General features: G+C 49.3%; 1 protein-coding gene and 1 non-coding gene across 2 annotated transcripts; one reads left to right on the top strand and one right to left on the bottom strand.

The window, feature by feature from the left end:
• Positions 1 to 1,326: 1,326 nt before the first annotated feature.
• Positions 1,327 to 1,398, bottom strand: TRNAD-GUC (transfer RNA aspartic acid (anticodon GUC)). Its single transcript has one exon. It is a non-coding gene; the product is annotated as a tRNA-Asp (tRNA).
• A 286-nt stretch (positions 1,399 to 1,684) lies between these two features.
• On the top strand, positions 1,685 to 25,710 carry LTA4H (leukotriene A4 hydrolase). The gene is made up of 19 exons (XM_064154952.1): positions 1,685 to 1,873; positions 3,642 to 3,772; positions 7,076 to 7,196; positions 8,278 to 8,346; positions 9,047 to 9,151; positions 12,981 to 13,033; positions 13,626 to 13,698; positions 14,480 to 14,620; positions 14,819 to 14,842; positions 15,936 to 16,006; positions 16,094 to 16,205; positions 17,287 to 17,431; positions 17,521 to 17,624; positions 18,724 to 18,794; positions 20,362 to 20,416; positions 22,179 to 22,274; positions 22,950 to 23,032; positions 24,393 to 24,497; positions 25,192 to 25,710. The coding sequence occupies exons 1-19, from the start codon at positions 1,724 to 1,726 to the stop codon at positions 25,310 to 25,312; spliced, it is 1,830 nt and encodes a 609-aa protein (XP_064011022.1). The 5' UTR covers positions 1,685 to 1,723; the 3' UTR covers positions 25,313 to 25,710.
• The last annotated feature ends 1,444 nt before the right edge of the window (positions 25,711 to 27,154 follow it).

Genomic DNA, 27,154 nt, shown 5'->3' with positions numbered 1-27,154 from the left:
CAGATGAGTGACTCCCCAGGGCTCCAGAAGGTGCACATCTACAGCAAAACTTTGCCTCTTGGGTTGTTTGCTTATGCAGTGTGCCAGCTTCACCTGAAAACAGGAACCCTGACTAAGCAGGTATGGAGTTGCTTGCAGGAAGGTTTTTTCCTGTGCCTGCAAAGCACTGTCAGCATAGTTCTGCCTTGAAATAATTGCTTTTCTAATAGCCTGTTTTATGACAGCTGAAATTGCCTGACTGGATTGCCATCGTCTAGGAACTACTAAATGGTTCTTGCATCTTATTTTATGGTCCAGCCTCTGTTCTGACCTAAACTGCCTACTCAACAAAATCCATTTCCTTGTGTTTCTGATGACATCTTCGTGTGGACTTTGGTAAAGAGCAGTAGGCAGGGGAAGAAATTCAAGTCACTGGGTTATTTTTCTCTTCTTCCTGCAATACACACAATGATAGACCTGCCAAAGCTCCCTCCCTCCAAGCTCCAGGGTGTCACTGAGGAGGATGCTCCATGGCACATCTCTTCTTCGTATTCTTCTCACGTTCTGCCCTCAGGGTCATACCCATATGGGACATCTGAGGCAGTGGAATGAGGCCCACGAGCTTAACCACCAGATACTTACCTGGCAGGGGAGACACCATGATCAGGCAGGTGGTTTTCACAGGGTGAGGCTCATCTCAAGGGGCAATGAGTGGAAGTTGAGGCATAGGAGGTTCCATGTGAACCTGAGGATTTGTTTCACTGTGAAGGTGACAGAACCCTGGAGCAGGCTGCCCAGGGAGGCTGTGGAGTCTTCCTCTCTGGAGATATTGAAGACACATCTGGATGGATTCTAGTGCAATTTGCTCTAGGTGATGCTGCTCTGTCAGGGAGGCAGGACCAGATGATCTTGGAGGTCCCTTCCAGCCCCTGACATTCTATGACTCTGTAGCAAGTCCATGGAAAACACCTCTTGGCTTTGCACCGTACCTCAAGCCTTGCATCCTTCCTATGCCTGCGTCTGGGGTGGGTAGGCAGCCAGACTCCAGCCGCCTTTCAGCTGCAGTGCTCTTCCAATGGCTGCGGTTTAGAATCAGTCAGGGTTAAAAGGGACCACAAGGATCATCCGGTGCCAATCCCCCTGCCATGGGCAGGGGCACCCTACCCTAGGTCAGTCTGGGCAGAGCCCCATCCAGCCTGGCCTTAAACAGCTCCAGTGACTGGGGCTGCCCACCTCCCTGGGCAACCCACTGCAGGCTCTCACCACTCTCGTGATGAAGAACTGCTTTGGCCAGGGGGGTAGAGGCCACATCCGGGAAAAAAAGAGCGGATTGAAAAAGTTTGGTACCTCCCCGTCGGGGAATCGAACCCCGGTCTCCCGCGTGACAGGCGGGGATACTTACCACTATACTAACGAGGAACAGTACAACTACGCCGCCTCTAGCAGCCGCCAGATGGCTTGTACAGGCTCGCGGCCATGCCATGCATTAACCTCACGCCCTGCAGTCCGCCGCGCTCCGCCGCCGCGCACCACGGGAGCTGTAGTTCCTCCGCCCCGGCGGGACCCTTGCTGCGCGGAGGGCGGAACTACGTCTCCCAGCAGCCAGCACGGGGGACCCCTGCCGCTTCCCCGCGGCGGGTGGGGCGGGGCGGTGCGGGGCGGGGGAACGGCGGCGGTGCTGGCGGTGCTGGCGGCGCGGTGGCGGCGCGGCGGCGGCGCGCAGGGAGCGGGGCCGGCGTGAGCCATGGCGGCAGACCCCAGCTCCTTCGCGGCGCCCTCCTGCTGCCGCACGCGGCACCTCTACCTGCGCTGCCGCGTGGACTTCGCCGCGCGGGCGCTGCGCGGGACGGCGGCCCTCACGGCGCGCGCCGAGCGCGAGGCGCTGCGGTGCCTGGTAACGGCGGGGGCCGGGGGGGGGCCGGGGCGGGGCGGGCCGGGCTGGGGGCGCCGCCCTGCGAGGGGCTGAGCGGCGGCGGCCGCGGACCGCAGCGCCTCGGCTCCTCGCTTCCCACCGCGGCGCTGCCGCCGCCTCTCTGCAGCCGCCCTAGGCCAGCGTCCCGGGCTTGCTTGCCTTCCTTTTGTCGGAGATCACCTCCGCTCGGTCGGGCTCCTTGGCGCTTGTCACCCCCGGGCGAGCAGCCCCTCGCTGCCCCGGGGCGGCCCAGGTGTCCAGCTTGTCGCAAGGGAGGGGGAGAGGTGCGTCTTTCCCCATTAAAACGGCAAAGAGATAGGAATAAAGAGGTGGGAACGTGCCGCGATCTAGTTGATTGGATGGGGCTGGGGGCTAGGTTGAACTGGCTGAGCTTGGAGGTCTCTCCCAGCCTGCTTGGTTCTGCGATTCGGAACTATCGGCAAGCTACGCTTGAGCGTTCCCCGCGTGTGCAGCTGTGCCTCCGGCTTGCTCGGTCCTGTGCAAATAGACGTAGAAACCTCTTCGGCTTTGCGCTGCAAAGCGACGTGTGAGGGCTTTTCCCCTACGCTGGCTCCATAAGGTCCTTCGTTTTAAGAAGGCGACTGCGTTCCGTGGATCACAACGAGTAAAACTTCACCCCTGCTGCACACGGGAGTGCTGCGTTGCTTCATTTTCCTCTTGCGTGCAGATGCAGTTCACAGGGGCTGGTTCAGGATGGAAGCCCTGACAAGGACTTTTCCGTCGTTCACCTCAGTGTCGTAGCCCTCGTACCGTGTTTTACCCTGTGGTTTGCTTAGGAACTCCTCTCCGGCCTTCCCCGTCCCACACCAGCATTGCGAGATCGGTGCTGCTCCTGAAGTGCTGGTTCCCGGTGCTCGGCACAGTTACTGCATAGTTTCATTTAGTGAATACTTTCTCCTTCAGACTCGTGTTTAAGATATTCATAGAAGAGAGCTCCAAGCTCATCCAGCCCAACCTAGCACCCAGCCCTAGCCAGTCAACCAGACCATGGCACTAAGTGCCCCAGCCAGGATTGGCTTCAACACCTCCAGCCATGGGCACTCCACCACCTCCCTGGGCAGCCCATTCCAATGCCAATCACTCTCTCTGACAACAACTTCCTCCTAACATCCAGCCTAGACCTGCCCTGGCACAGCTTCAGGCTGTGTCCCCTTCTTCTGTTGCTGGCTGCCTGGCAGCAGAGCCCAACCCCACCTGGCTACAGCCTCCCTGCAGGCAGCTGCAGACAGCAATGAGCTCTGCCCTGAGCCTCCTCTGCTGCAGGCTGCACACCCCCAGCTCCCTCAGCCTCTCCTCACAGGGCTGTGCTCCAGGCCCCTCCCCAGCCTTGCTGCCCTTCTCCAAACACCTTCCAGCACCTCAACATCTCTCTGCAATGGAGGAGCCCAGAACTGGACACAGCACTGCAGGGGTGGCCTGAGCAGTGCTGAGCACAGGGGCACAAGAACCTCCCTTGTGCTGCTGCCCACACTGCTCCTGAGCCAGCCCAGGATGCCATTGGCTCTGCTGCCCACCTGGGCACTGCTGCCTCCTCTGCAGCTCCTCTCTGCCAGCACCCCCAGCTCCCTCTCTGCCTGGCTGCTCTCAGCCACTCTGTCCCCAGCCTGTAGTGCTGCTTGGGGTTGTTGTGGCCAAAGTGTAGAACCCTGCACTTGGCCTTGTTCAATCTCATCATATTGATGAGTGCTGCTTTAACACTGTTTAACAAGTAACATTTGCTTCCTTGCAGGTGCTGGATACAAGAGAGGTACAGGTGTCTAAAGTGACTGTGAATGGACAGGATGCCAAATTTGTTCTTGGAGAAAAGCACAGTTTCAAGGGGAGCCCCCTGGAAATCACATTGCCCTTTGAGCTGAGAAGGTACCCACTTTTCCCTCCTCATTTAAGCATTGCCTGCCTGCAGGGTTGTTCTGTAAAGCTTGCATAGGGACTTAGAAGTGCTGCATTTATTTGATATGAGCTTGTAAATTTAATAGTTGGCTTTCAAAACTCTCTGTACCCATTTCCAAGCCTGATACCATGTCCAAAATGAATCTCTAAAGTAAGAAGCAAAGTGATGTGTGCTGCATCAAAGTCATCTGCTGCTTCTTGCCATTGATTTTCTTTCTACCTCCAACGACATGAATTTTGTCCTGTCCAGAATTGCTGCAGTGTGGCACACATGGAGTTACAGCCCCTGTTTGCCTGCCTTTCCTACAGGAGCTGATCCTTGCTGCTATGATCAGATAGAAGGATGCTTTCAAATAATAGAAGTATATTTGTCTTGACTATGCTAAGCCAAACTCCTTAAAAACTAAGACTTGAGTTTTGGCAGCCTGGTGCAGGTTGAGCTAGCCAAAATCTACCTCTTAAGCAGCATGAATTAAAAGCTGTTGCTGCCAAATTGCCAGGTAATGATTTGGCAGTTTCCTTTAGGTGTTGTATTAGCTCCATGGTATCTCACAGCTCAGATCTGTGATTGTATAAGGAGCTTCCCAGTCAGGGACTTGAGTTGCTTCTTGTTTTGTTTTCAGAACTGGTTAGTACCTCTGCAAGCTCATGTCTGGTTTCAGATGTTTGCTGCTGTTCTGGTGCAATTCAGAAACACTCACAATGTGGGGGAGAAAATGTCCTACAACAGCTGTCCTTTCTGGGGATACACTTCTGATATGAAGCTGAACAAATTAAATACCTCAAGAGGCCAAAGCACAGACATAAGCCTGTTTGTTTTGTTTGATTCTTAGCTTCTTTTGGGTTTTTTTGGGATTATTTTGGGGTTTTTGGGATTTATTGCTGGATTTCCTTGTAAGAAGGAAAAAAAATGAAAGCTGTAAGATTGAATTGTAAGGAAAAAGGCACAACAATGAAGTTGTAAGATTGAATTGTAAGCAAAAAAGCACAAGAATGAAGCTGTAAGATTGAATTGCAAGGGAAAAGGCACAACAATGAAGCTGTAAGATTGAATTGTAAGCAAAAAGGCACAAAAATGAAGCTGTAAGATTGAATTGCAAGGGAAAAGGCACAACAATGAAGCTGTAAGATTGAATTGTAAGGAAAAGGGCACAAAAATGAATCTAAAAGATTTATTGTAAGGAAAAAGGCACAAAAATGAAGCTAAAAGATTTATTGTAAGGAAAAAGGCACAAAAATGAAGCTAAAAGATTGAATTGTAAGCAAAAAGGCACAAAAATGAAGCTGTGAGATTGAATTGCAAGGGAAAAAAGGCACCAAAAATGAAGCTGTAAGATTGAATTGTAAGCAAAAAGGCACAACAATGAAGTTAAAAGTAGTGAGCATAAGAATTTGTAGTAATGTGAGATATAGTCCCCCATATAAGCATCAATAAAAGAGTGCTAAGAAAGGAAATATGCAGTTGGAGAAGTTGCTTTCTCTTGTCCCATATGTACTTTGGAATGCTGGTTATAAACCGTGTATGTAAACCTGCTCAGCTTATCTAGCATCCAACTCCTGAGCAGCTGAAGTTTGCTCTGATTTATGGTTGGATTGCTAAATCCAGAGGGTTGCATGTGTAAGGTGGAACTTTTCTGGTGGCAGAAGCAAATACTTGTGTAGAACCACACTTCTGTGTGCTTTTGGTGTCAGTGGTGGTTTTACTACGGTTTAGGAGCATGAATGTGTCAGGTTTGTGTGTGCTGTCTTCTTAGCTGGTGCCTGTCTTGCTCAGAGCTTAGTTTTCACACCAGTTCTGAACCTAAATGGAGTGTGAACAATTTTTATTGTTAGCCCTGCTTTGTTTTTCCAGACATGGCTGTTTTTACTTACATTTTATCATTGCTGTTGTTTTTTGTTCTCCTTAAAGGTCATACTCACAAAACACAGCATTAGCTGCTCAGTCTAATTTGTATACAGGGCACACAGATCCTGTGCTGCTGAAGCAAATGTGGTTTTCAGTAGGCTTCACGCAGCCTTTTTGTTTACTTGTTGCAGTTGTTTCTTATAGTTATCTATACAATGTGAGGTAGTTCATAGAGTTATAGAATCAAACAGGTTGGAAGGGATCTCCAAGCTCAGCCAGCCCAACCTAGCACCCAGCCCTGAGCAATCAACCAGACCATGGCACTAAGTGCCCCAGCCCCAGCCAGGCTTGGCTTCAACACCTCCAGGCACGGAGACTCCTCCACCTCCCTGGGCAGCCCATTCCAATGCCAATCACTCTCTCTGCCAACAACTTCCTCCTCACATCCAGCCTAGACCTCCCCTGGCACAACTTGAGGCTGGGTCCCCTTCTTCTGTTGCTGGGTGCCTGGCAGCAGAGCCCAACCCCACCTGGCTACAGCCTCCCTTCAGGTAGTTGTAGACAACAATGAGCTCTGCCCTGAGCCTCCTCTGCTGCAGGCTGCACACCCCCAGCTCCCTCAGCCTCTCCTCACAGGGCTGTGCTCCAGGCCCCTCCCCAGCTTTCTTGGTCTTCTCCAAACACCTTCCAGCACCTCAACGTCTCTGCAATGGAGGAGCCCAGAACTGGACACAGCACTGCAGGGGTGGCCTGAGCAGTGCTGAGCACAGGGGCACAAGAACCTCCCTTGTGCTGCTGCCCACACTGCTCCTGAGCCAGCCCAGGATGCCATTGGCTCTGCTGCCCACCTGGGCACTGCTGCCTCCTCTGCAGCTCCTCTCTGCCAGCACCCCCAGCTCCCTCTCTGCCTGGCTGCTCTCAGCCACTCTGTCCCCAGCCTGTAGTGCTGCTTGGGGTTGTTGTGGCCAAAGTGTAGAACCCTACACTTGGCCTTTTTAAATCTCATCCCCTTGGCCTCTGCCCACCCATGCAGCCTGGCAAGGTTCTACCCTCCAGCAGCTCCAGAGGTGCTCCTTCCTTGGTGTCATCTGCAAACTTTATCACAAAACTCTATGTTTTTTATACTTATGCAGTGTGACAAATACATGTAGCTGGTCCAAGCTGCTTCAAGAAAAGGTTGCATTTTCTCCCTGATTGGAGATAAAATTGCTGCTTAGTAAAGCAGTACTAAAAGTACCTTGGGACCAGCTCATTTTTACTACCATAATGGAAAAGGAAAAGGAGTTTTTTAATATGCTGCTCGTGTTTCTTTTTTAATGCTTTCGAGGCAGTGCTTAAGATCTGTTTTGCAGACATCTATGTGGAGTCATTTCAGTAGTGGTCAGGAGCTGGGTCATAACAGTCTGATGATCTTCTCTGTTACACAGGGGACAAGAAGCCATTGTTGAAATCTCTTTTGAAAGCTCTCCCAAGTCTTCAGCTCTCCAGTGGTTTTCTCCTGAGCAAACATCTGGCAAGAAACACCCTTTCCTCTTCAGCCAGTGTCAGGTGGAGTGGATTCATGCTGGTTTTCCTCTAAAAACTTCCTTAAATACCACTGTAGATTCCCCTGCTTGATGAAGAGGTGGAAAGGAAGGCAAGAGGGGGAAAGCCTATCAGCCCATAACTTCTGTTTGTGTGCATCCAAGGTCCTAAATGGGAACCCTTTAGATCAGAGCATTGCTGAGATTTTGTCCTATATTTGCAGTTTAATAATTCCAGAACTGCTTTACCCTCCCCAGCATTCCTGTTGAGGAACATGCAGCCCCTTTGCAATCAACTTATGTGGCTCTTAGAATCATAGAATCAACCAGGTTGGAAGAGATCTCCAGGCTCATCCAGTCCAACCTAGCACCCTAACCTGACTCTTATCTCTCTTGCTGTTATTTCTTTGAGGAAAGCATTAGTTATAAAAAATGCTATCAGCTATAAGTAATAGGAAGCAGTGGTATGCAGGTAATGAGTTCTCTGGAGGAGCTGTATAGATTGCCAATATCATGTAGTAGTTTGATTCACAGGATCACAGAATGTTAGGGGTTGGAATGGACCCAAAGAGATCATCAAATCCAGCCCCCCTGCCAGAGCAGGACCATCCAATCAAGCTCAGGGCACACAGGAACACATCCAGACAGGCCTGCAAAGGCTCCAGAGAAGGAGACTCCACAACCTCTCTGGGCAGCCTGTGCCAGGGCTCTGGGACCCTTCCAGGCAAGAAGTTCCCCCTTGTGTTGAGCTGGAACCTCCTGTGCTGCAGCTTCCATCCATTGCTGCTTGTCCTATCCCAGGCAGCAGTGAGCAGAGCCTGTCCCCCCCTCCTGAACCCCAGCCCTCAGAGATTGGTAAACATTGATTAAATCCCCTCTCAGTCTTCTCTTCTCTAGACTAAGCAGCCCCAGGGCCCTCAGCTTCTCCTCACCAGGCAGTGCTCCAGTCCCCTCCTTGTCCTTGTAGCCCTCCCTGTGACTCTCTCCAGCAGATCCCTGTCCCTCTTACACCAGGATTTCTAGTTCTCTGCATTAGGAAGATTTCTAGTTCTCTGCATTAGAAAGATGATCTTTTTGCCTTGTGTTTTGTTTCCCCCTCTCTCCAGGCTGCCCACTGCAGAGCCATCTTTCCATGCCAAGACACACCTGCTGTGAAGCTAACCTACTACGCAGAGGTAGGTGAACCTAATTCATGTGCATCTAACTAAGAGCAACTCCTTCAGTGGGTGACTTTGTAGCTGTCAGCATGTGGTGTAGAGTAAAACCACAGAATATTGACTTTCAGTGTACTATAAGAGCCAAACACTGCTTATTTTCCCTGTAGTTTTACCATTGTCTTGCATTTTTTCATCAGTTTATTCATTTCTGTGCACTTCTATTCCTAAGAGAAAAACAAACCAGAAAGCCTCCCAACCAGGGGACCAGAAAGCATCCCCAACCAACTAGTAGTAGGACAGAAATAGGTTCTTAAATCAGGGAAAGCTGACAGTAGGACAACAAAGAAGTAGATCTGTAAAGTAAGACTATTTTACCTGACTCTGACTTGAAATGACCCTCGTGTATGCCTTGAGTAATACATACTGCTGCATAGGCAAGGGGTCTTTGCAGTCCTGGACTAAATGATCCATGAGCAGTGTTAAGGAAGCAAAGAGCAGGTATGCAATGTGACATTCCACTTTAGGAGTCTGAAGAAAGTGAAAGCTCTGCCTTCTGTCAGAGGTAGTCCTTCTGGCCAGTTAAATTCCTTTAAGATGTAGTTTTCTATCTGCCTTCTCTACGACAGAACAAATCTAAGCTACTCTGCTGTTGCTGCTTCTAGTCTATTGTGTCATCCTGAGTGCCAGCTGAGTCCCTCACAGTTGGCTCATCTTTCAGATCTCTGTTCCTAAAGAGCTGGTGGCCCTTATGAGTGCCAGTCGTGATGGAGAGATGCCTGACCCAGAGGACAGCAGCCGGAAGATATACCAGTTCAGCCAGAACGTGAGTGCCCCCAGGCTGCCCAGCACTTACCCTAAGGTCTTGCTCCCAACTCATGCACTTCACCACCACTTCAGATATGGGTGTGATGTCATCAGTAAATCATAGTTTTGTACAATGGTTTGGGTTGGAAGGGACCTTAAAGATCTGGTTCCTGCTCCTTGCCATGGGCAGCAACACCTCCCACTAGCCCGGGTTGCTCAAGGCCTCATCCAGCCTGACCTTCAACAGCTCCAGGGAGGGAGCATCCATGACCTTCCTGGGCAACATGGTCCAGTGTCTCACCACCCTCACTGGAAAGAATTTCTTCCTACTCTGCAGTCAAAATCTCCCCTCTTCCAGCTTCAATCCATTCCTCCCCATCCTGTCACTGCAAGCCCTTCTGACAGCAGAGAATGAAGCATAGAAGGGTTTAGGTTGGAAGGGACCTCAAAGATTATCCTGTTCCAGCACCCTGCCATAGGCAGGGACACCTCCCATTAAAACAGGCTGCTCAAGGCCTCATCCAGCCTGGCCTTGAACACCTACAGGGGTGGAGACTCCACCACCTCCCTGGGCAGCCCATTCCAATGCCAATCACTCTCTCTGCTAACAACTTCCTCCTAACAGCCAGCCTAGACCTGCCCTGGCACAGCTTCAGCCTGGGTCCCCTTCCTCTGGCCCTGGCTGCCTGGCAGCAGAGCCCAACCCCACCTGGCTACAGACTCCCTGCAGGCAGCTGCAGGCAGCAATGAGCTCTGCCCTGAGCCTCCTCTGCTGCAGGCTCCTGCACAGCCCCAGCTCCCTCAGCCTCTCCTCACAGGGCTCTGCTCCAGGCCCCTCCCCAGCCTTGCTGCCCTTCTCCAAACACCTTCCAGCACCTCAACATCTCTCTGCAATGGAGGAGCCCAGAACTGGACACAGCACTGCAGGGGTGGCCTGAGCAGTGCTGAGCACAGGGGCACAAGAACCTCCCTTGTCCTGCTGCCCACACTGCTCCTGAGCCAGCCCAGGATGCCACTGGCTCTGCTGCCCACCTGGGCACACTGCTGCCTCCTCTGCAGCTCCTCTCTCCCAGCACCCCCAGCTCCCTCTCTGCCTGGCTGCTCTCAGCCACTGTGTCCCCAGCCTGGGGTGCTGCTTGGAGTTGTTGTGGCCAAAGTGTAGAACCCTGCCCCTGGCCTTGTTCAATCTTGTCCCATCTCACTGGTTTACAGTTCTGATGTTGATGAGATCTCTTGCTGAGCTTAATTCATTGTGCTGAACAAGCAGATAAAATTAATGTAGATTTTAGAGAGAAATTGTTTTAGTAAGCTGACCTCAGCTGTTGAGAGACCGAATGGCTGCAGAGAGGGGTGGAGGAGGAGGAGGAAGTGAAGCCTGCAGCTGTTGTGTTGGTTTGGCTGCTACATGAAACCTGAGAGGCCAGAAGAGGGAGAGAGAGAAAAAGAAGTTGTCACTTTATCTTCAAGCTCCTCATTATGCAGTGTTCTGCCTTCTCTGTGGAGCCAAAACATGTCACACGCTCTGGTGCATAAGGCCTGAGTGTTTTATCTTGCCAGGGCAGTGTGTGTGGAAATGACACTTAATGAAGTGGAGCTCTGCAAGCCATAGCATTAAGTTTAGTTGAAATTGTACTACACTTCCTAATACAAAACCTCCTCATTAATTTATTGCAAGTAATTTCAGATGTTCAGATTATCAAATGGAGCATCAAAATGTAGGGAGGTAGTGACAGTCATTTAATGACTTACCTGTAACAGGCTGCACTACTGCCTAGAAAGGTTGGACCTGGTGCTGGAGCGAAGCTGGGGATGGGTAGGTTCTGGCTGGACACGAGGAGGAAGTTGTTGAGCAGGAGAGTGGTGAGAGCCTGGAATGGGTTGCCCAGGGAGGTGGTTGAGACTTCATCCTTGGAGGTGTTTAAGGCCAGGCTGGATGGGGCTCTGGACAGCCTGATCTAGGGTAGGGTGTCCCTGGTCATGGCAGGGGGTTTGGAACCAGATGATCCTTGTGGTGCCTTCCAACCCTGACTGATTCTGATTCTATGACCTGGCCAGGCTGGATGGGTGGGCAGAGGCCAATGGGATGAGATTTAAAAAGGCCAAGTGCAGGGTTCTGCACTTTGGCCACAACAACCCCAAGCAGCACTACAGGCTGGGGACAGAGTGGCTGAGAGCAGCCAGGCAGAGAGGGAGCTGGGGGTGCTGGCAGAGAGGAGCTGCAGAGGAGGCAGCAGTGTGCCCAGGTGGGCAGCAGAGCCAATGGCATCCTGGGCTGGCTCAGGAGCAGTGTGGGCAGCAGGACAAGGGAGGTTCTTCTGTCCCTGTGCTCAGCACTGCTCAGGCCACCCCTGGAGTGCTGTGTCCAGTTCTGGGCTCCTCCATTGCAGAGAGATGTTGAGGTGCTGGAAGGTGTCCATAAGAGGGTGACAAAGCTGTGAGGGGCCTGGAGCACAGCCCTGTGAGGAGAGGCTGAGGGAGCTGGGGGTGTGCAGCCTGCAGCAGAAGAGGCTCAGGGCAGAGCTCATTGCTGTCTACAACTACCTGCAGGGAGGCTGTAGCCAGGTGGGGTTGGGCTCTGCTGCCAGGCAGCCAGCAACAGAAGGGGACCCAGGCTCAAGCTGTGCCAGGGCAGGTCTAGGCTGGCTGTTAGGAGGAAGTTGTTGTCCGAGAGAGTGATTGGCATTGGAATGGGCTGCCCAGGGAGGTGGTGGAGTGGCTGTGCCTGGAAGTGTCGAAGCCAAGCCTGTCTGGGGCACTTAGTGCCATGGTCTGGTTGGTTGGCCAGGGCTGCGTGCTAGGTTGGCCTGGATGAGCTTGGAGCTCTCTTACAACTTGGTTGGTTCTATGATTCTGTGACAACCACAAAATCCCTTCACATTCTATGGTCCTGTGATTTGGGACAGGGAAAACCAGTATCTTTCTGACAGCATTCAGCATGAAGCCATGGTGGAAATATGCACCCTTCTTTATTGGCATACAGAATCAATCAGGATGGAAAAGACCTTTGAGATCATCCAAGTCCAACCTGTCACCTTATCAGCAGTATCTAATCAACTAAATCATGGCACCAAGTGCCACGTCCATATCTGATCAATTAAATCATAGCACCAAGTGCTACATCCATATCTAATCAATTAAATCATGGCACCAAGTGCCACATCCATATCTGATCAATTAAATCATAGCACCAAGTGCTACATCCATATCTAATCAATGAAATCATAACTCCAAGTGCCACATCCATATTTAATCAATTAAATCATGGCACCAAGTGCCACATCCATATCTAATCAATTAAATCATAACTCCAAGTGCCACATCCATATCTAATCAATTAAATCATAACTCCAAGTGCCACATCCATATCTAATCAATTAAATCATGGCACCAAGTGCCACATCCATATCTGATCAATTAAATCATAACTCCAAGTGCCACATCCATATCTGATCAATTAAATCATAACTCCAAGTGCCACATCCATATCTAATCAACTAAATCATGGCACCAAGTGCCACATCCATATCTGATCAATTAAATCATGGCTCCAAGTGCCACATCCATATCTAATCAACTAAATCATGGCACCAAGTACCACATCCATATCTGATCAATTAAATCTTGGCACCAAGTGCCACATCCATATCTGATCAATTAAATCATGGCTCCAAGTGCCACATCCATATCTAATCAACTAAATCATGGCACTAAGTGCCACATCCATATCTAATCAACTAAATCATACCCCAAGAGCCACAACCAGTCTCTTAAAACAATTCCAGGGATGGAGACTCTTCATAGCTCACATCACAGATAATAATTCACTGTTTTCTCATGTTCTTCACTAGGTTCCCATACCTTGCTACTTGATTGCTTTAGTAGTTGGAGCTTTAGAAAGCAGGTGAGTGAATCTGCCCTAACTATAAATACTAATAACTGTTAACAGATCTTCAGAGTTACCATTTTTGTTTCTTGCTCTTTTTTTCCCCCTTCAGATTAAAAAGAACTCAGTTGAAACTGGAGGTTTTTTGGTATCTTGATTCACTTTTTCATCATTTTTTTTTCTCTAGAATACATTTTTCCTGTAAATGAAAGCCATACCTTGAAGAGTTGGAATTGATTTCAATCACTAAGGGCTTTTTTTTCCTAGCTCAGGGAATAGCATCTTCTGCCTTGGTTAAAAGGCAGACAGGCACAGCATCAGCTGTGTTGCTGATCTACTCAAGGATGTATTCGTGTAGATTATTTACATCAGGGCATTATAGCATTTTAAAAGGTATAAATTCTCCATTTCAATCAAGGTTTCCAATTTCTTTATCCTGAACAGTGGATGTGGGTCATGTGTTTTGGTTTCTCAAGCTCTGTTTTAACATTGGACAGTAAAAAGAGGCCAAGACTCTTCTTCAGCACAGTGAAACCTGTGCTTTCTCTGTTAGCTTCCCACAGAACTATTTCCAGTTCAGTGTCTCAATGGCATCTGTTTCTTTCAACAGAAAGATTGGCCCAAGGACACTGGTTTGGGCTGAAAAGGAGCTGGTGGATAAATCAGCCTATGAGTTTGCAGAGGTAGGTAACTAACTAAAAGAAAATGTTATGTAAACTCACTGTTTCACACAGCACTGGAAGAAAAACAGCCTGGACTTCAGTGTTCTGTCATCTGTAGCTCCCACCTCCCCAGATGCTGCTGTTCTAGCACACACTACTGCATGTGAATGAAGCAGTGGCTCCCTCCTCCCCAAATGCTGCTGTTCTAGCACAGGACTACTGCATGTGAATGAAGCAGTGGCCCCCACCTCCCCAAATGCTGCTGTTCTAGCACACACTACTGCATGTGAATGAAGCAGTGGCTCCCACCTCCCCAAATGCTGCTGTTGTAGCACAGAACTACTGCATGTGAATGAAGCAGTGGCCCCCACCTCCCCAAATGCTGCTGTTCTAGCACACACTACTGCATGTGAATGAAGCAGTGGCTCCCACCTCCCCAAATGCTGCTGTTGTAGCACAGAACTACTGCATGTGAATGAAGCAGTGGCTCCCACCTCCCCAAGTGCTGCTGTTGTAGCACAGAACTACTGCATGTGAATGAAGCAGTGGCTCCCACCTCCCCAAATGCTGCTGTCCTGTCACAGAACTACTGCATGTGAATGAAGCAGTGGCTCCCACCTCCCCAAAGGCTGCTGTTCTAGCACAAAACTACTACTGGAAATAGATACTGCTGCTGCCTTGTGCTCACTTTGCACGTGGGATATGCCAAGGTGAAAGGGATTGAAGTCTGGCTTCCCCAGCTTGGTGCTTACTCAGTGCTTGTGATCTGGAATCCCTTTCACAACTGAGTTCTTGTTTTCAGGCTGAAGCCATGCTGAAAACAGCAGAAGATCTGGCAGGGCCCTACGTGTGGGGACAATATGATTTGTTGGTCTTGCCACCTACTTTTCCTTATGGTGGTATGGAGAATCCTTGCCTTACTTTTGTGACTCCAACACTCCTGGTAAGTGTAACCCTGACAAAAGTCAGCTTTATTCATCAAGTGATTGAAATTAATCCACAAATGAGCTTAATCTTCCCCCTAGAAAAAGCTCTAAACGTTCCTGGCTCCTTGGAATTCAGGGATCAGGCATGAAACTGCATTAAGTGGTATCTTTTGGTCTGTACTTGAGCTAACAACTGCCTTTTTGTTTTGTTTCAGGCAGGTGATCGATCTCTCTCAAATGTAAGTGCAAAGGAGGTTTTTGTCATCAAGGAGAGCACAACTAAAAGTTGTATCTTAACTTCCTTTGTCATAGCTACCTGAAAACTTGGTCTCGTTTTCATGGAGGGTATTAAGAAGTGAAGGCAGTGACTGAAAGGCTTACAAAGTGAGGATTAGTTCTAAGCCCTAGAAAACTGGAGACATAGTTGTGTAATGAAAAGATAAAGCCATGGGGGTCTGTGTGCATGTAAGGCACTGACTGAAGCTAGCTGCTCAGTAGCTCTTCTCGTGTCCTGTGCACTTGCAGCCCAGAAAGCCAAGCAGAGCCTGAGCTGCAGCAGCAGAAGTGTGGCCAGCAGGGCCAGGGAGGGGATTCTCCCCCTCTACTCTGCTCTAGTGAGACCCCACCTGGAGTACTGCATCCAGTTCTGGAGCCCCTGGGACAAGAGGGCTGTGGAGATGCTGGAGAGTGTCCAGAGCAGGGCCAGGAGGATGCTCAGAGGCTGCAGCAGCTCTGCTGTGAGCACAGAGTGAAAGAGTTGGGGCTGTGCAGGCTGGAGCAGAGGAGGCTCCCAGGGGACCTTCTTGTGGCCTTCCAGCATCTGAAGGGGGCTACAAGAAAGCTGGGGAAGGATGTTTTAGGCTGTCAGGGAGTGATAGGCCTGGGGAGAATGGAACAAAGCTGGAAATGAGTAGATTCAGACTGGATGTCAGGAAGAAGTTGTTGAGCAGGAGAGTGGTGAGAGGCTGGAATGGGTTGCCCAGGGAGGTGGTAAAAGCCCCATGGCTGGAGGTGTTTCAGGCCGGGCTGGCTGAGGCTGTGTGCAGCCTGCTCTAGTGTGAGGTGTCTCTGGGCATGGCAGGGGGGTTGGGACTGGCTGCTCCTTGTGGTCCCTTCCAACCCTGACTGATTCTCTGATTCTTTGATAGTCTTAGTCCTCTGACTTTATATGGGTAAGTTCAGAGAGCTATGAGTGCTAAGAGGCTTTGGAAAGGTAGAGCAGGAAATGAGGTCCCATGAGAGTGTTTTCCTTGCTGTTGGGATTTGATGTCCATTTTCCAGAGGGCTCTAAATGGTCTCTCCTTTTCTGTGTTGTTTTTTTTTTTCTTTCAGGTTATTGCTCATGAAATCTCTCACAGCTGGACAGGAAACTTGGTAACAAACAGGAACTGGCAGCACTTTTGGTAGGTGTGATCTTCAGTGCAGTGGAAGTGGTGCTTTGAAGTGAGTGTGTGAAGAAACAAACTCAACAACTCTGCCCTTCTTTCCAGGCTGAATGAGGGCCACACTGTGTACCTGGAGCGCAGGATCGGGGGCAGGCTCTTTGGTGAACAGTTCAGGCACTTCCAAGCCCTGGGAGGTTGGAGGGAGCTGCAGCACTCAGTAAGTTAAGCTTTTGAAGCTATGGTAACTTTAGGTTCATATATATAGAATCACAGAGTGTCAGGGGCTGGAAGGGAGCTCCAAAGCTCAGCCAGTCCAAGCCCCCTGCCAGAGCAGGAGCACCCAGAGCAGATCACACAGCAACACAGCCAGATGGGGTTGGAATATCTGCAGAGAGGGAGACTCCACAGCCCCCCGGGCAGCCTGTGCCAGGGCTCTGGCACCCTCACAGGGAAGAAAATCCTCCTCATGTTTCCGTGGAACTTCTCTGCCTCAGCACTCACCCAGTGCCCCTTAGCCTGTCATCGGGCATCACCCAGCAGAGCCTGACTCCAGCTTCTGGCACTGGCATCACCCAGCAGAGCCTGGCTCCAGCTCCTGGCACTGCCATCACCCAGCAGAGCCTGGCTCCAGCTCCTGGCACTCACCTGCACACATTGATAACCATTAGAATCATAGAATCATAGAATTGTAGAATCAACCAGATTGGAAGAGACCTCCAAGATCATCCAGTCCAACCTAGCACCCAGCCCTATCCAGTCGACCAGACCATGGCACTATTGCTGAGGTCACCTCTCAGCTGCTCCTCTCCCAGCACACAGCCCCAGCTCCCTCAGGCTCTGCTCCTAACAGAGCTGTTCCATTCCCTTCAGCATCTCTGTGGCTCTGTGCTGGACTTTTTCAAGCAGTTCTATGTCCTTCTTGAACTTAGGGGCCCAGAACTGGACACAGCACTCCAGATGGAGGAAGTTCTTCACAGAGAGAGTGATTTTTTTCCTTGCATGAACTGTTTATTAGGTGCTTGTGATTAGAACAGGCATGACAGCAATCAACTGCTTTGTGCCAGGTGGATCACAGGCTGGTGGATCCTACCCTGTCTATGCTGTCAGACACTGCTAAAACAATGAGGGAAATGTTCAGTGTTGTGTGCAGATTCAGGGACTTCAGGAAGAAACAGTGTGAGGAAGCTCTGAAATGAGCCCATCTTTAAGTTTGGATGGGTTCTGTCTTCACCTACTGATTTACAGGAGTGCTGCTTTCCCTAAGTGAATTGTATTTTGTTGTCTTGCCTCTGTCACAGATAAATACTCTCGGAGAGAAGAATCCTTTAACCAACCTCATCCCTAATCTGAATGAAGTCGATCCTGACGTTGCCTTTTCATCTGTTCCATATGAGAAAGGCTTTGCTTTGCTTTTTTACCTTGAACAGCTTCTTGGAGGAGCAGGTGAGTGTTTGTTACTCAGACCTTCTGTGGGATTGCCTCCCATTTTAATTTCAAACACTGAAATGTGGGCTTGTTTTTGCCTCTGTTAGATGTCTTCATGGGCTTCCTGAAGACTTACATCCAGCAGTTTGCTTATAAGAGCATAGAAACTGAGGACTGGAAGGATTTCTTGTACTCCTACTTCAAGGATAAGGTTGGGTAGTCTTTCAAACTGAGTGCTTGAAACCTTTTCATTATGTGGAGCTATGGCATAGTCTAGAAGCTGCCTTCTCTAGGGACCAATTCTCTGACTTCCTCTTCTCTGTCTCAAGATAATGCTATAATCTGGAATCTTACAAAGATGGATTTGCATTATGATGCATTTTGTTGGGTCTTGGTTTTGAAGGGGACTTTTGGATCTTCCTTTTGTTGTTTTCTTTGGTTGGGAGGTTTGTGATTCATTTCAGGGTGGTTTTTGCTTGGGGCTCATATCTTGTTTGCTGGGGGCTATTGGTTTGCTTGCTTGGGGCTTGGATTTTGTTTGCTTGGGGCTTGGATTTTTTTTGCTTGGAGCTTTTGCTTGCTGGGGGCTTAGATTTTGTTTCCTTGGGGCTTTTGCTTGCTTGAGACTTGGATTTTGTTTGCTTGGGGCTTTTGCTTGATGGGGGCTTGTATCTTGTTTGCTTGGAGCTTTTGTTTGCTTGGGGCTTATATTTTGTTTCCTTGGGGCTTTTGCTTGCTTAGGGCTTGGATTTTTCTTGCTGGGGGCTTCTATTTTTCTTGCTTGGGGCTTGTATTTTGTTAGCTTGGGGCTTATGTTTTGCTTCCTTGGGGCGCTTGCTTGCTTAGGGCTTGTATTTTGTTTGCTTGGAGCTTTTGCTTGCTGGGAGCTTGTATTTTTCTTGCTTGGGGCTTATATTTTGCTTCCTTGGGGCTCTTGCTTGCCAGAGGCTTGTATTTTGTTTGCTTGGGGCTTGTATTTTGTTTGCTGGGAGCTTGTATTTTGCTTGCTTGAGGGTTATATGTTGCTTCCTTGGGGCTTTTTCTTGCTTGGGGCTTGTGTTTTGTTTGCTTGGATCTTTTGTTTTGCCTGCTTGAGGCTTGTATTTTGTTTGCTTGGAGCTTTTGTTTGCTGGGGGCATCTGTCTTGTTACTGGGGGCATTTGTTTTGTTTGCTAGGAGGCTGCTGCATAGGATTCTGCAGATTACTTGAAGGGATGTTGAGGAGGGACAGAAGACTGAACCTAGGTTTCTTGTAGGATATTCTTTTCTCTAACCTTTAAGATTGAGTAAGAATTTGTGTTGCTTTGCAGGTAGATGTTCTTGATAAAGTTGACTGGAACTCATGGTTCCATGCTCCAGGAATGCCACCAGCAAAGCCTAAGTAAGCTGCATTCTTTCATAGTTCATCTTTTTTTTCCTCCTCCAGATTGCTCAGGGTTTTCCAAGCAGTCACCAAGCAGTTTGTACACAAGCTGAAAGTCTTCTCAGAAACCTTGTGTTAGAAAAGTCTTAACTGCTGTGTAGAAATTGATAGAGGTATATATGGGGGGGGGGGGAAATGCTGTTTTTATTATTCTGGTGGAAGTTTATTTGGTTTTGAAAGGAGGATGGAGTGAGTGAGGCTGCTGTTGGCCTCTCTCCTAAGTAATTAATGTCAGGACATGAGGTAATGGCTTCAAGCTGTGCCAAGAGAAGTTTAGGTTGGATATTAAGAAGAATTTCTTTGCTGTGAGAGTGGTCAGAGATTGGAACAGGCTGCCCAGGGAGGTGGTGGAGTCCCCATCTCTGGAGGTGTCCAGGAAACTTGTGGCCATAGCAGTTGAGGTCATGGTTTAGTGGCCATTGGATAGAGGGTTGGACTTGATGAGCTTGGAGGAATTGTTCAACCTTAATGGTTCTGTGATTCTTCTAAGTTGCCAGGGAAGATTCTCTTTCCAGACAGCTCATTCCACCACCTTCTCTTCTCATCTCTGAGGTCTTGATAGCATAGAATCAACCAGGTTGGAAGAGACCTTCAAGCTCATCCAGTCCAACCTAGCACCCAGCCCTATCCAGTCAACTAGACCATGGGAGCATAAGCTCAACAGCAGTGACCACCCCAGGAGTGTGTGCATCAGGGGATAGTGACACTGTGCACAAGGTGCATCCAGCCCCAGCTGAGATCTGTTCTGAAGTAGATCTGAGCATGAGCTCAGCAGCAGTGACCACCCCAGGAGTGTGTGCATCAAGGGATAGTGACACTGTGCACAAGGTGCATCCAGCCACAGCTGAGATCTGTTCTGAAATAGGTCTGAGCAGTGACCACCCCAGGAGTGTGTGCATCAAGGGATAGTGGCACTGTGCACAAGGTGCATCCAGCTAGATCTGAGATCTGTTCTGAAATAGGTCTGAGCAGTGACCACCCCAGGAGTGTGTGCATCAAGGCATAGTGGCACTGTGCACAAGGTGCATCCAGCCCCAGCTGAGATCTGTTCTGAAATAGGTCTGAGCAGTGACCACCCCAGGAGTGTGTGCATCAAGGGATAGTGGCACTGTGCACAAGGTGCATCCAACTACAGCTGAGATCTGTTATGAAATAGATCTGAGCATGAGCTCAGCAGCAGTGACCACCACAGGAGTGTGTGCATCAAGCTATAGTGGCACTGTGCACAAGGTGCATCCAGCCCCAGCTGAGATCTGTTCTGAAGTAGATCTGAGCATGAGCTCAGCAGCAGTGACCACCCTAGGAGTGTGTGCATCAAGGGATGGTGGCACTGTGCACAAGGTGCATCCAACTGAAAGAGTTAGGAGATAGACCTTCTGTAAATGGTGTTGCAGTAGTGAGTTGCAGCCTACAACAAAGCTCACCTGGAGCCATCTGAAAATAGCTTGCAAGCATTCCTGCACAAATAGCACAAAAGCTTCATGTGTTTTCAGCGTGTGGTTATTTGCTGTTGTTTGTTTGACAGGTATGACACGACCCTGGCAGATGCCTGCGTTGCCTTGTGTGAAAGATGGGTCAAAGTGAGTGATTCAAGGATGCTGAGGTGTCTGTGTCTTAAAGCTAGCTCTTTGTACACAAAGTGAGCCATTCTCTTCTGAAATCTAACATTTCCTGAGTGTGAGAGTAGGGCTGGCAGGGATTTTTGCCTGGTGAGACCACAGCTGGAGTACTGTGTCCAGTTTTGGGCTCATCAATCCAAGAGATGGGGATCTACTCGGAGAGAGTCTGATGCAGAGTTGTGAGGATGATGAAGGGCCTGGAACATCTCTCCAGTGAAGAAAGACTGAGAGAGCTGAAGCTTTTTATTCTGGAGAAGAGAAGGATGAGAGAGAATCTTACTAATGCCTGAAAAACCTGAGGAATGGACAGGAAGATGAAGGTGGAAGACTCTTTTCAGTGGTGCCCAGTAAGAAGACAAGGAACAGTTGGAACACAGGAGGTTCCTTCTCAACTGAAGGAGAAGCTTCTTTACTGTGAGGGTCCTGGATCAGGGGCCAGTGGCCCCTGTGCACAAGGTGCATCCAGCTAGATCTGAAATCTGTTCTGAAACAGACCTGAGCATGAGCTCAGCAGCAGTGATCACCATAGGAGTGTGTGAATCAAGGGCCAGTGGCCCCTGTGCACAAGGTGCATCCAGCTAGATCTGAGATCTGTTCTGAAACAGACCTGAGCATGAGCTCAGCAGCAGTGATCACCATAGGAGTGTGTGCATCAAGGGCCAGTGACCCCTGTGCACAAGGTGCATCCAGCTAGATCTGAGATCTGTTCTGAAACAGCTCTGAGCATGAGCTCAGCAGCAGTGATCACCATAGGAGTGTGTGCATCAAGGGCCAGTGACCCCTGTGCACAAGGTGCATCCAGCTAGATCTGAGATCTGTTCTGAAACAGCTCTGAGCATGAGCTCAGCAGCAGTGATCACCATAGGAGTGTGTGGATCTGGAGCAGGCTGCCCAGAGAAGTTGTGGAGTCTCCTTCTCTGGAGACTTTCAAAACCCTCCTGGATGCTTTCCTGTGTGGCCTGTCCTAGGTGATTCTGCTTTGGCAGGGAGCTTGGACTTGGATCTCCAGAGGTTCTTTCAACCTCTGTGACCATCCTTTCATCTCAGAGCCTGCAGGTTTGCCCTGGCTTCTGCAGGAGAAGTGCAGTCCATATTTGAACAAGGCTCACAGCCACCTTTTTGTGACTTGCATGTAGTAACCAAACTGGGAATATTCTTTTTAAAGCCTTAGTGGTAGAGCTTGATTTAAAAACAAATGCCAGGGCATGTCTGCACTACTCAGGAGTAGTAATCCCTCTGCTAGTGTCTACTTCCCATCAGAAACTGAAATATATCTGAAGAAGTAAATAATCCAATCCAGTTCTCTTTCATTTCAACCATAAAACTCAAGACAGCCAGAAGAAAATTGAGCATTCCTTCCTTTTGTTAGCTCTCTGGCTTTGTATCTCTGACTTTCTCCTCATTGTATCTCTGACTTTCTCCTCATTGTACCTCTGACTTTCTCCTCAGTACAAAAAGGATTTGGTTCTTCACTGAACTAACAAAGACAGTGCAGACAGAAGGATCAGTGGAGGGGAGAACAAGTGAAAACTGAAGAATACCAAACATCAGACAGTTGCTTTAGTCTTTTCCTTCCCCTTCTTGTGCTATCCTGCAGCAATACAAACCAGTATCTTTTTCACCTGGGATGGCTCAGAAGTCAGTGCAGATGTCCAGATAAGAAATGACAGCTGCTTGTACCTTAAAATACCTATTAAAAACTTGAGCAACCACTCTTTTTCAGGCAAAAGAAGGTGATTTGGGCTCATTCAGCTCAGAAGACCTGAAGGAGATGTCTTCTCATCAGTTGATTGAGTTCCTGGTGCTGTTGCTCCTGCAGGTAATAGAGCACCTGGGGTAACTTAGAATCATAGGATCAGTCAGGGTTGGAAGGGACCACAAGGATCATCTAGTTCCAACCCCCCTGCCATGGGCTCTGGTGTCACAACAGCAGGCACAGAAGTCCTTTGGATTTCAGTTGTCCATTTTGCTTTTAGGTTGTTTTCAGTTTTGCTGAAAGAATCTACTCTCACCATGCATAGTTACTTAAACTTTCACCTGGCTTTCCTGCCTCTCTCGCTCTAATGAGCAACATGAAGAGTGTTTTGGAGTGGAAGGGAAGAGCAAAACTTAGAAGGTGCTTCAATTTGTCTGCATTTGGTGGTGTAGCTGCAGGTGAAGAGTGTTTTGCAGTGAAAGGGAAGAGCAAAACTTAGAAGGTGCTTGAATTTGTCTGCATTTGAGGTCACAGCTAATAACCTGGAAACAAAACAAAAGGAAGATACTTAGACTGTTTCAGTAGTGCTGGATGGGGGAATCTGCTCATGTTTATCCTTTGCTCCTTCTCTAATACCATGGGAAGGTGAAAGGATTAAGTATAAATGTGTAAGCTTTTCTGTGTAACATTATTTTTGCACCAACAGCCTTCTTGAATGGACCTGGTTTGGTTTTCTGTGAAGTCTGTGGCTTGAAGCATGCCTCTGGCTCCTTCTGATCCTGCAATTTTCTCTTCCAGCCTCCTCTTCCACTGTCACATGTCCAGCGAATGCAGCAAGTGTATAACTTCAATGCTGTAAACAACTCTGAAATCAGACTCAGGTTTGTTCTAGCTTGCTAATCCTAAAGGCTTTCATGAAACAGAGTCCTGCTTCATACATAGCCAGCAGCACACAACTGGTGCAGGGTGTGGGGGTTTATGTCAGTGCCTGTGCAAGCATCCTTGCTGCAGTTGTGTTCTGTTGTTTCTGGCTTGGGTACATACCATCTGGTAGAATCATGGAGTCATAGAGTTGTCAGGGCTGGAAATGACCTCAAGAATCATCTAGTTCCAGCCCCCTGCCACAGGCAGGGACACCTCACACTAGATGAGGTTGCTCAGAGCCCCATCTAGCCTGGCCTTAAAAACCTCCAGGGATGAGGCTTCCACCACGTTCCTGGGCAACCTGTTCCAGTGTCTCACCAGCCTCATGGGGGAGAACTTCCTAACATCCATTTTGAATCTACCCCCTTCTAGTTTTGCTTCATTCCCCCTAGTCCTGTCACTACCCAAAATCCTAAGTAGTCCCTCACCAGCTTTCTCTAGAAGAGCTGGAAGTGAGCAGTGGATTAACTGTGCTTGATTGTCATCTGTCACACTAGCACAGGAACAGGCTGCCCAGAGATGTGGTTGAGGCCCCATCCCTGGAGACATTCAGGATCAGACTTGATGTGGCCCTGGGCAGCCTGATCTGGTTGGAGGGGACTTGGACAAGATGACCTTTGAAGGTCCTTTCCAACCCCATGCAATCTGTGAACCTGACCACCTGATGATCACCCCAACACAAGAAAGACATGGAACTGTTGGAGCAAGTGCAGAGGAGGCCACCAAGATGCTCAGAGGGCTGCAGCAGCTCTGCTCTGAAAACAGGCTGAGAGAGTTTGGGCTCTGCAGCCTGGAGAAGAGAAGGCTTCCAGGAGACCTTGGAGTGGCCTTCCAGTATCTGAAGGGGACCTACAGGAAGGCTGGGGAGGGACTTTTGACAAGGTCTTGTAATGACAGGATGGGGAGGAATGGGTTTAAAGTGGCAGAGGGGAGATTGAAAGTGGACGTTAGGAAGAAGTTGTTTGCAGTGAGGGTGGTGAGACACTGGCACAGGTTGAGGGTGCTGAGACACTGGCACAGGTTGAGGGTGCTGAGACACTGGCAAAGGTTGCCCAGGGAGGTGTTCAAGGCCAGGTTGGATGAGGCCTTGAGCCACCTGTTCTAGTGGGAGGTGTCCCTGCCTATGGCAGGGGGTTGGAACTGCCTGAGCTTTGAGGTCCCTTCCAACCTAAACCATTCTGTGACTTCTTTTGTTCTCCAGTGGTATTGGATAATACAGCAATGGGAGAGCTGAATAAAGCTTTCCAGTATTTACTCCTGACTACTTCAGGACTTCCCTGATGAGTTCTGCTGCTGATGTGTCCTTTATTGTTGCAGGTGGCTGCGCCTTTGCCTCAAGTCCAAGTGGGAAGAAGCTATTCCTCTGGCTTTAAAAATGGCAACAGAGCAGGGCAGGATGAAGTTTACTCGACCCTTGTTTAGGTAAAAGTAATCTCCAAATTGTAGGAGCTGCTGCTCTTGGCATTTTTAGTGTCATGCTTGGCACTGGACATGTTTTGAAGTGACAGAGAACTTTCTTTGTACTGAGCAAGCTTAGCCTCAGGCACTTTCCACTTGCTGAGCCTCTATGAGAGAGGAGAACTTAGTCATAGAATCAGCCAGGTTGGAAGACACCTCCAAGCTCAGCCAGTCCAACCTAGCACCCAGCCCTAGCCAGTCAACCAGACCATGGCACTAAATGCCTCAGCCAGGCTTGTCTTCAGCACCTCCAGGGATGAGGACTCCTCCACCTCCCTGGGCAGCCCATTCCAATGCCAATCACTCTCTCTGACAACAACTTCCTAACAACATCCATCCTAGACCTGCCCTGGCACAGCTTGAGACTCTGTCCCTTTGTTCTGTTGCTGCTTGCCTGGCAGCAGAGCCCAACCCCACCTGGCTACAGCCTCCCTGCAGGCAGCTGCAGGCAGCAATGAGCTCTGCCCTGAGCCCCTGAGTCTCCCACTTTACTCCTTCTGAGCCTTTCAGGGTAAAAGCAGAAGGTTGAGCTAATCCCCACTGTACTATTTGCATGTTTTGGTGTTGGGTTTGGGGTTTGTTTGGTTTTCTTTTTGCCATTGTGCTTTAATTTATCTCATTGGATTTGGGTTTTTTTTTCCCTCCCCTTCTTTTACAGAGACCTCTACAACTTTGACAAATCTCGGGACCTGGCTGTCCAAACATTTCTGGAGCACAGAGCCTCCATGCATCCAGTCACTGCAATGCTTGTGGCAAGAGACTTGAAACAGGACCAGTGACAAATGTGCAGGTCTTGTTGCTGAAAGAAGAGGCTGACTCCCCAGGCTGTTGATACACGTGCTTGATGATGCCATAAACTTGCTCTGCTTTTAATTTAGCTTCAAAATGAGCTTTTCCAAATCAAGTTCACTACTTCTTCTTTTGCATTTCCAAGTAAAACAACCAAATTGCTTAAATCTCTGGAAATGGGAGGTTAAATTTTGTTAGGAAGCACTTTTTAGGACACACAAACAAAGCTGCTCTGAGAGGGCAGTTCATTTGTCAATCATGGAGTTTAGAAACACAATTAGTTGGGGGATGGTCTGGCTCTTAGTGCACAACTTTCATCTGCACAGCAACGTAATGGGAACTTGAAGCATCTGATGAGCTAAAATGGAATAAATCTTTGCATTGTCAACTTGTCTGTGCATTGATCTGTTCAAAACCACCCTTGAAGTAGTTGGGGTCTAGCCTTTTTTTTGTTGTTGCTGGGACATTTTGATATGGGTCTTGTTGCTGCTCCTCTAAATGAGTGAAGACTTCAGCTGGTTAATTGACTGAGAAGAAGTTTTCTGTAGTTCTGGTTAGTTCCTTGCAATCAGTCCTAAAATTTAATTAGGCTTCTATTAAGGCATCACTTGAATGAACAGGAATCCTCTCAGCAAGGCTCTGGTAGGAGGAGCAGAGTATCTGGCATCAAAAGGTTCTGGTCCAAGCTCTTGCATCACAATGAAGGCTCCTTTGGTTTAGAGGTATTTTATGTTACCAGTTTTGGGGTAACAAAGCCCCTGCATCATACACAGAGATTTGACAGCTGGAATTCATGCTGCCTCCTTTCTGGCTGGCAAAGCCAAGTGTCTCACCACCATCAGAGTAAAGAATTTCTTCTTCATCTCCAGTCTCAATCTCCCCTCTTCAGCTCAAAGCCATTGCACTTATCACAGAATCAGTCAGGGTTGGGCTATTGCTGCAGGCCCACATAAAAAATCTCTCCCCAGTTTCCCCACAGCCCCATCTAGATCCTGGAATCACAGAATCATAGAATCAAGCAGGGTGGAAGAGACCTCCAAGATCATCCAGCCCAACCTAGCACCCAGCCCTGCCCAACCAACCAGACCATGGCACTGAGTGCCTCATCCAGGCTTGGCTTCAACACCTCCAGGGACAGTGACTCCACCACCTCCCTGGGCAGCCCATTCCAATGCCAATCACTCTCTCTGACAACAACTTCCTCCAAACATCCAGCCTAGACCTGCCCTGGCACAGCTTGAGTCTCTGTCCCCTTGTCCAGTTGCTGGTTGTCTGGCAGCAGAGCCCAACCCCACCTGGCTACAGCCTCCCTTCAGGCAGCTGCAGGCAGCAATGAGCTCTGCCCTGAGCCTCCTCCAGGCTCCTGCACACCCCCAGCTCCCTCAGCCTCTCCTCACAGGGCTGTGCTCCAGGCCCCTCCCCAGCCTTGCTGCCCTTCTCTCAACACCTTCCAGCACCTCAACATCTCTCTGCAATGGAGGAGCCCAGAACTGGACACAGCACTCAAGGTGAGTCCTGAGCAGTGCTGAGCACAGGGGCAGAAGAACCTCCCTTGTCCTGCTGCCCACACTGCTCCTGAGCCAGCCCAGGATGCCATTGGCTCTGCTGCCCACCTGGGCACACTGCTGCCTCTCTGCAGCTCCTCTCTACCAGTACCCGTCTACCAGAGGTGGTGGAGGTGTTGAAGCCAAGCCTGGATGGGGCACTTAGTGCCATGGTCTGGTTGATTGGCCAGGGCTGGGTGCTAGGTTGGACTGGCTGATCTCAGAGGTCTCTTCCAACCTGCTTGATTCTGTGATTCTATTCTATGATTTATGTGTCCTTGGTTACCA

The sequence above is a fragment of the Pogoniulus pusillus genome, chromosome 15 (genome assembly GCF_015220805.1).
Source record: "Pogoniulus pusillus isolate bPogPus1 chromosome 15, bPogPus1.pri, whole genome shotgun sequence".
NCBI classification, from domain to species: Eukaryota; Metazoa; Chordata; class Aves; order Piciformes; family Lybiidae; genus Pogoniulus; species Pogoniulus pusillus.
This window is presented reverse-complemented; position numbering and strand designations above follow the sequence as displayed.

Excerpts from the sequence above, each read along its gene's own strand:
- LTA4H (XM_064154952.1), top strand. The coding sequence starts at position 1,724 with ATGGCGGCAGACCCCAGCTCCTTCGCGGCGCCCTCCTGCTGCCGCACG. Across the intron at positions 1,874-3,641 it reads GCGAGGCGCTGCGGTGCCTG|GTGCTGGATACAAGAGAGGT; the intron begins GTAACGGCGGGG and ends GCTTCCTTGCAG. Across the intron at positions 14,843-15,935 it reads GTGATCGATCTCTCTCAAAT|GTTATTGCTCATGAAATCTC; the intron begins GTAAGTGCAAAG and ends TTTTTCTTTCAG.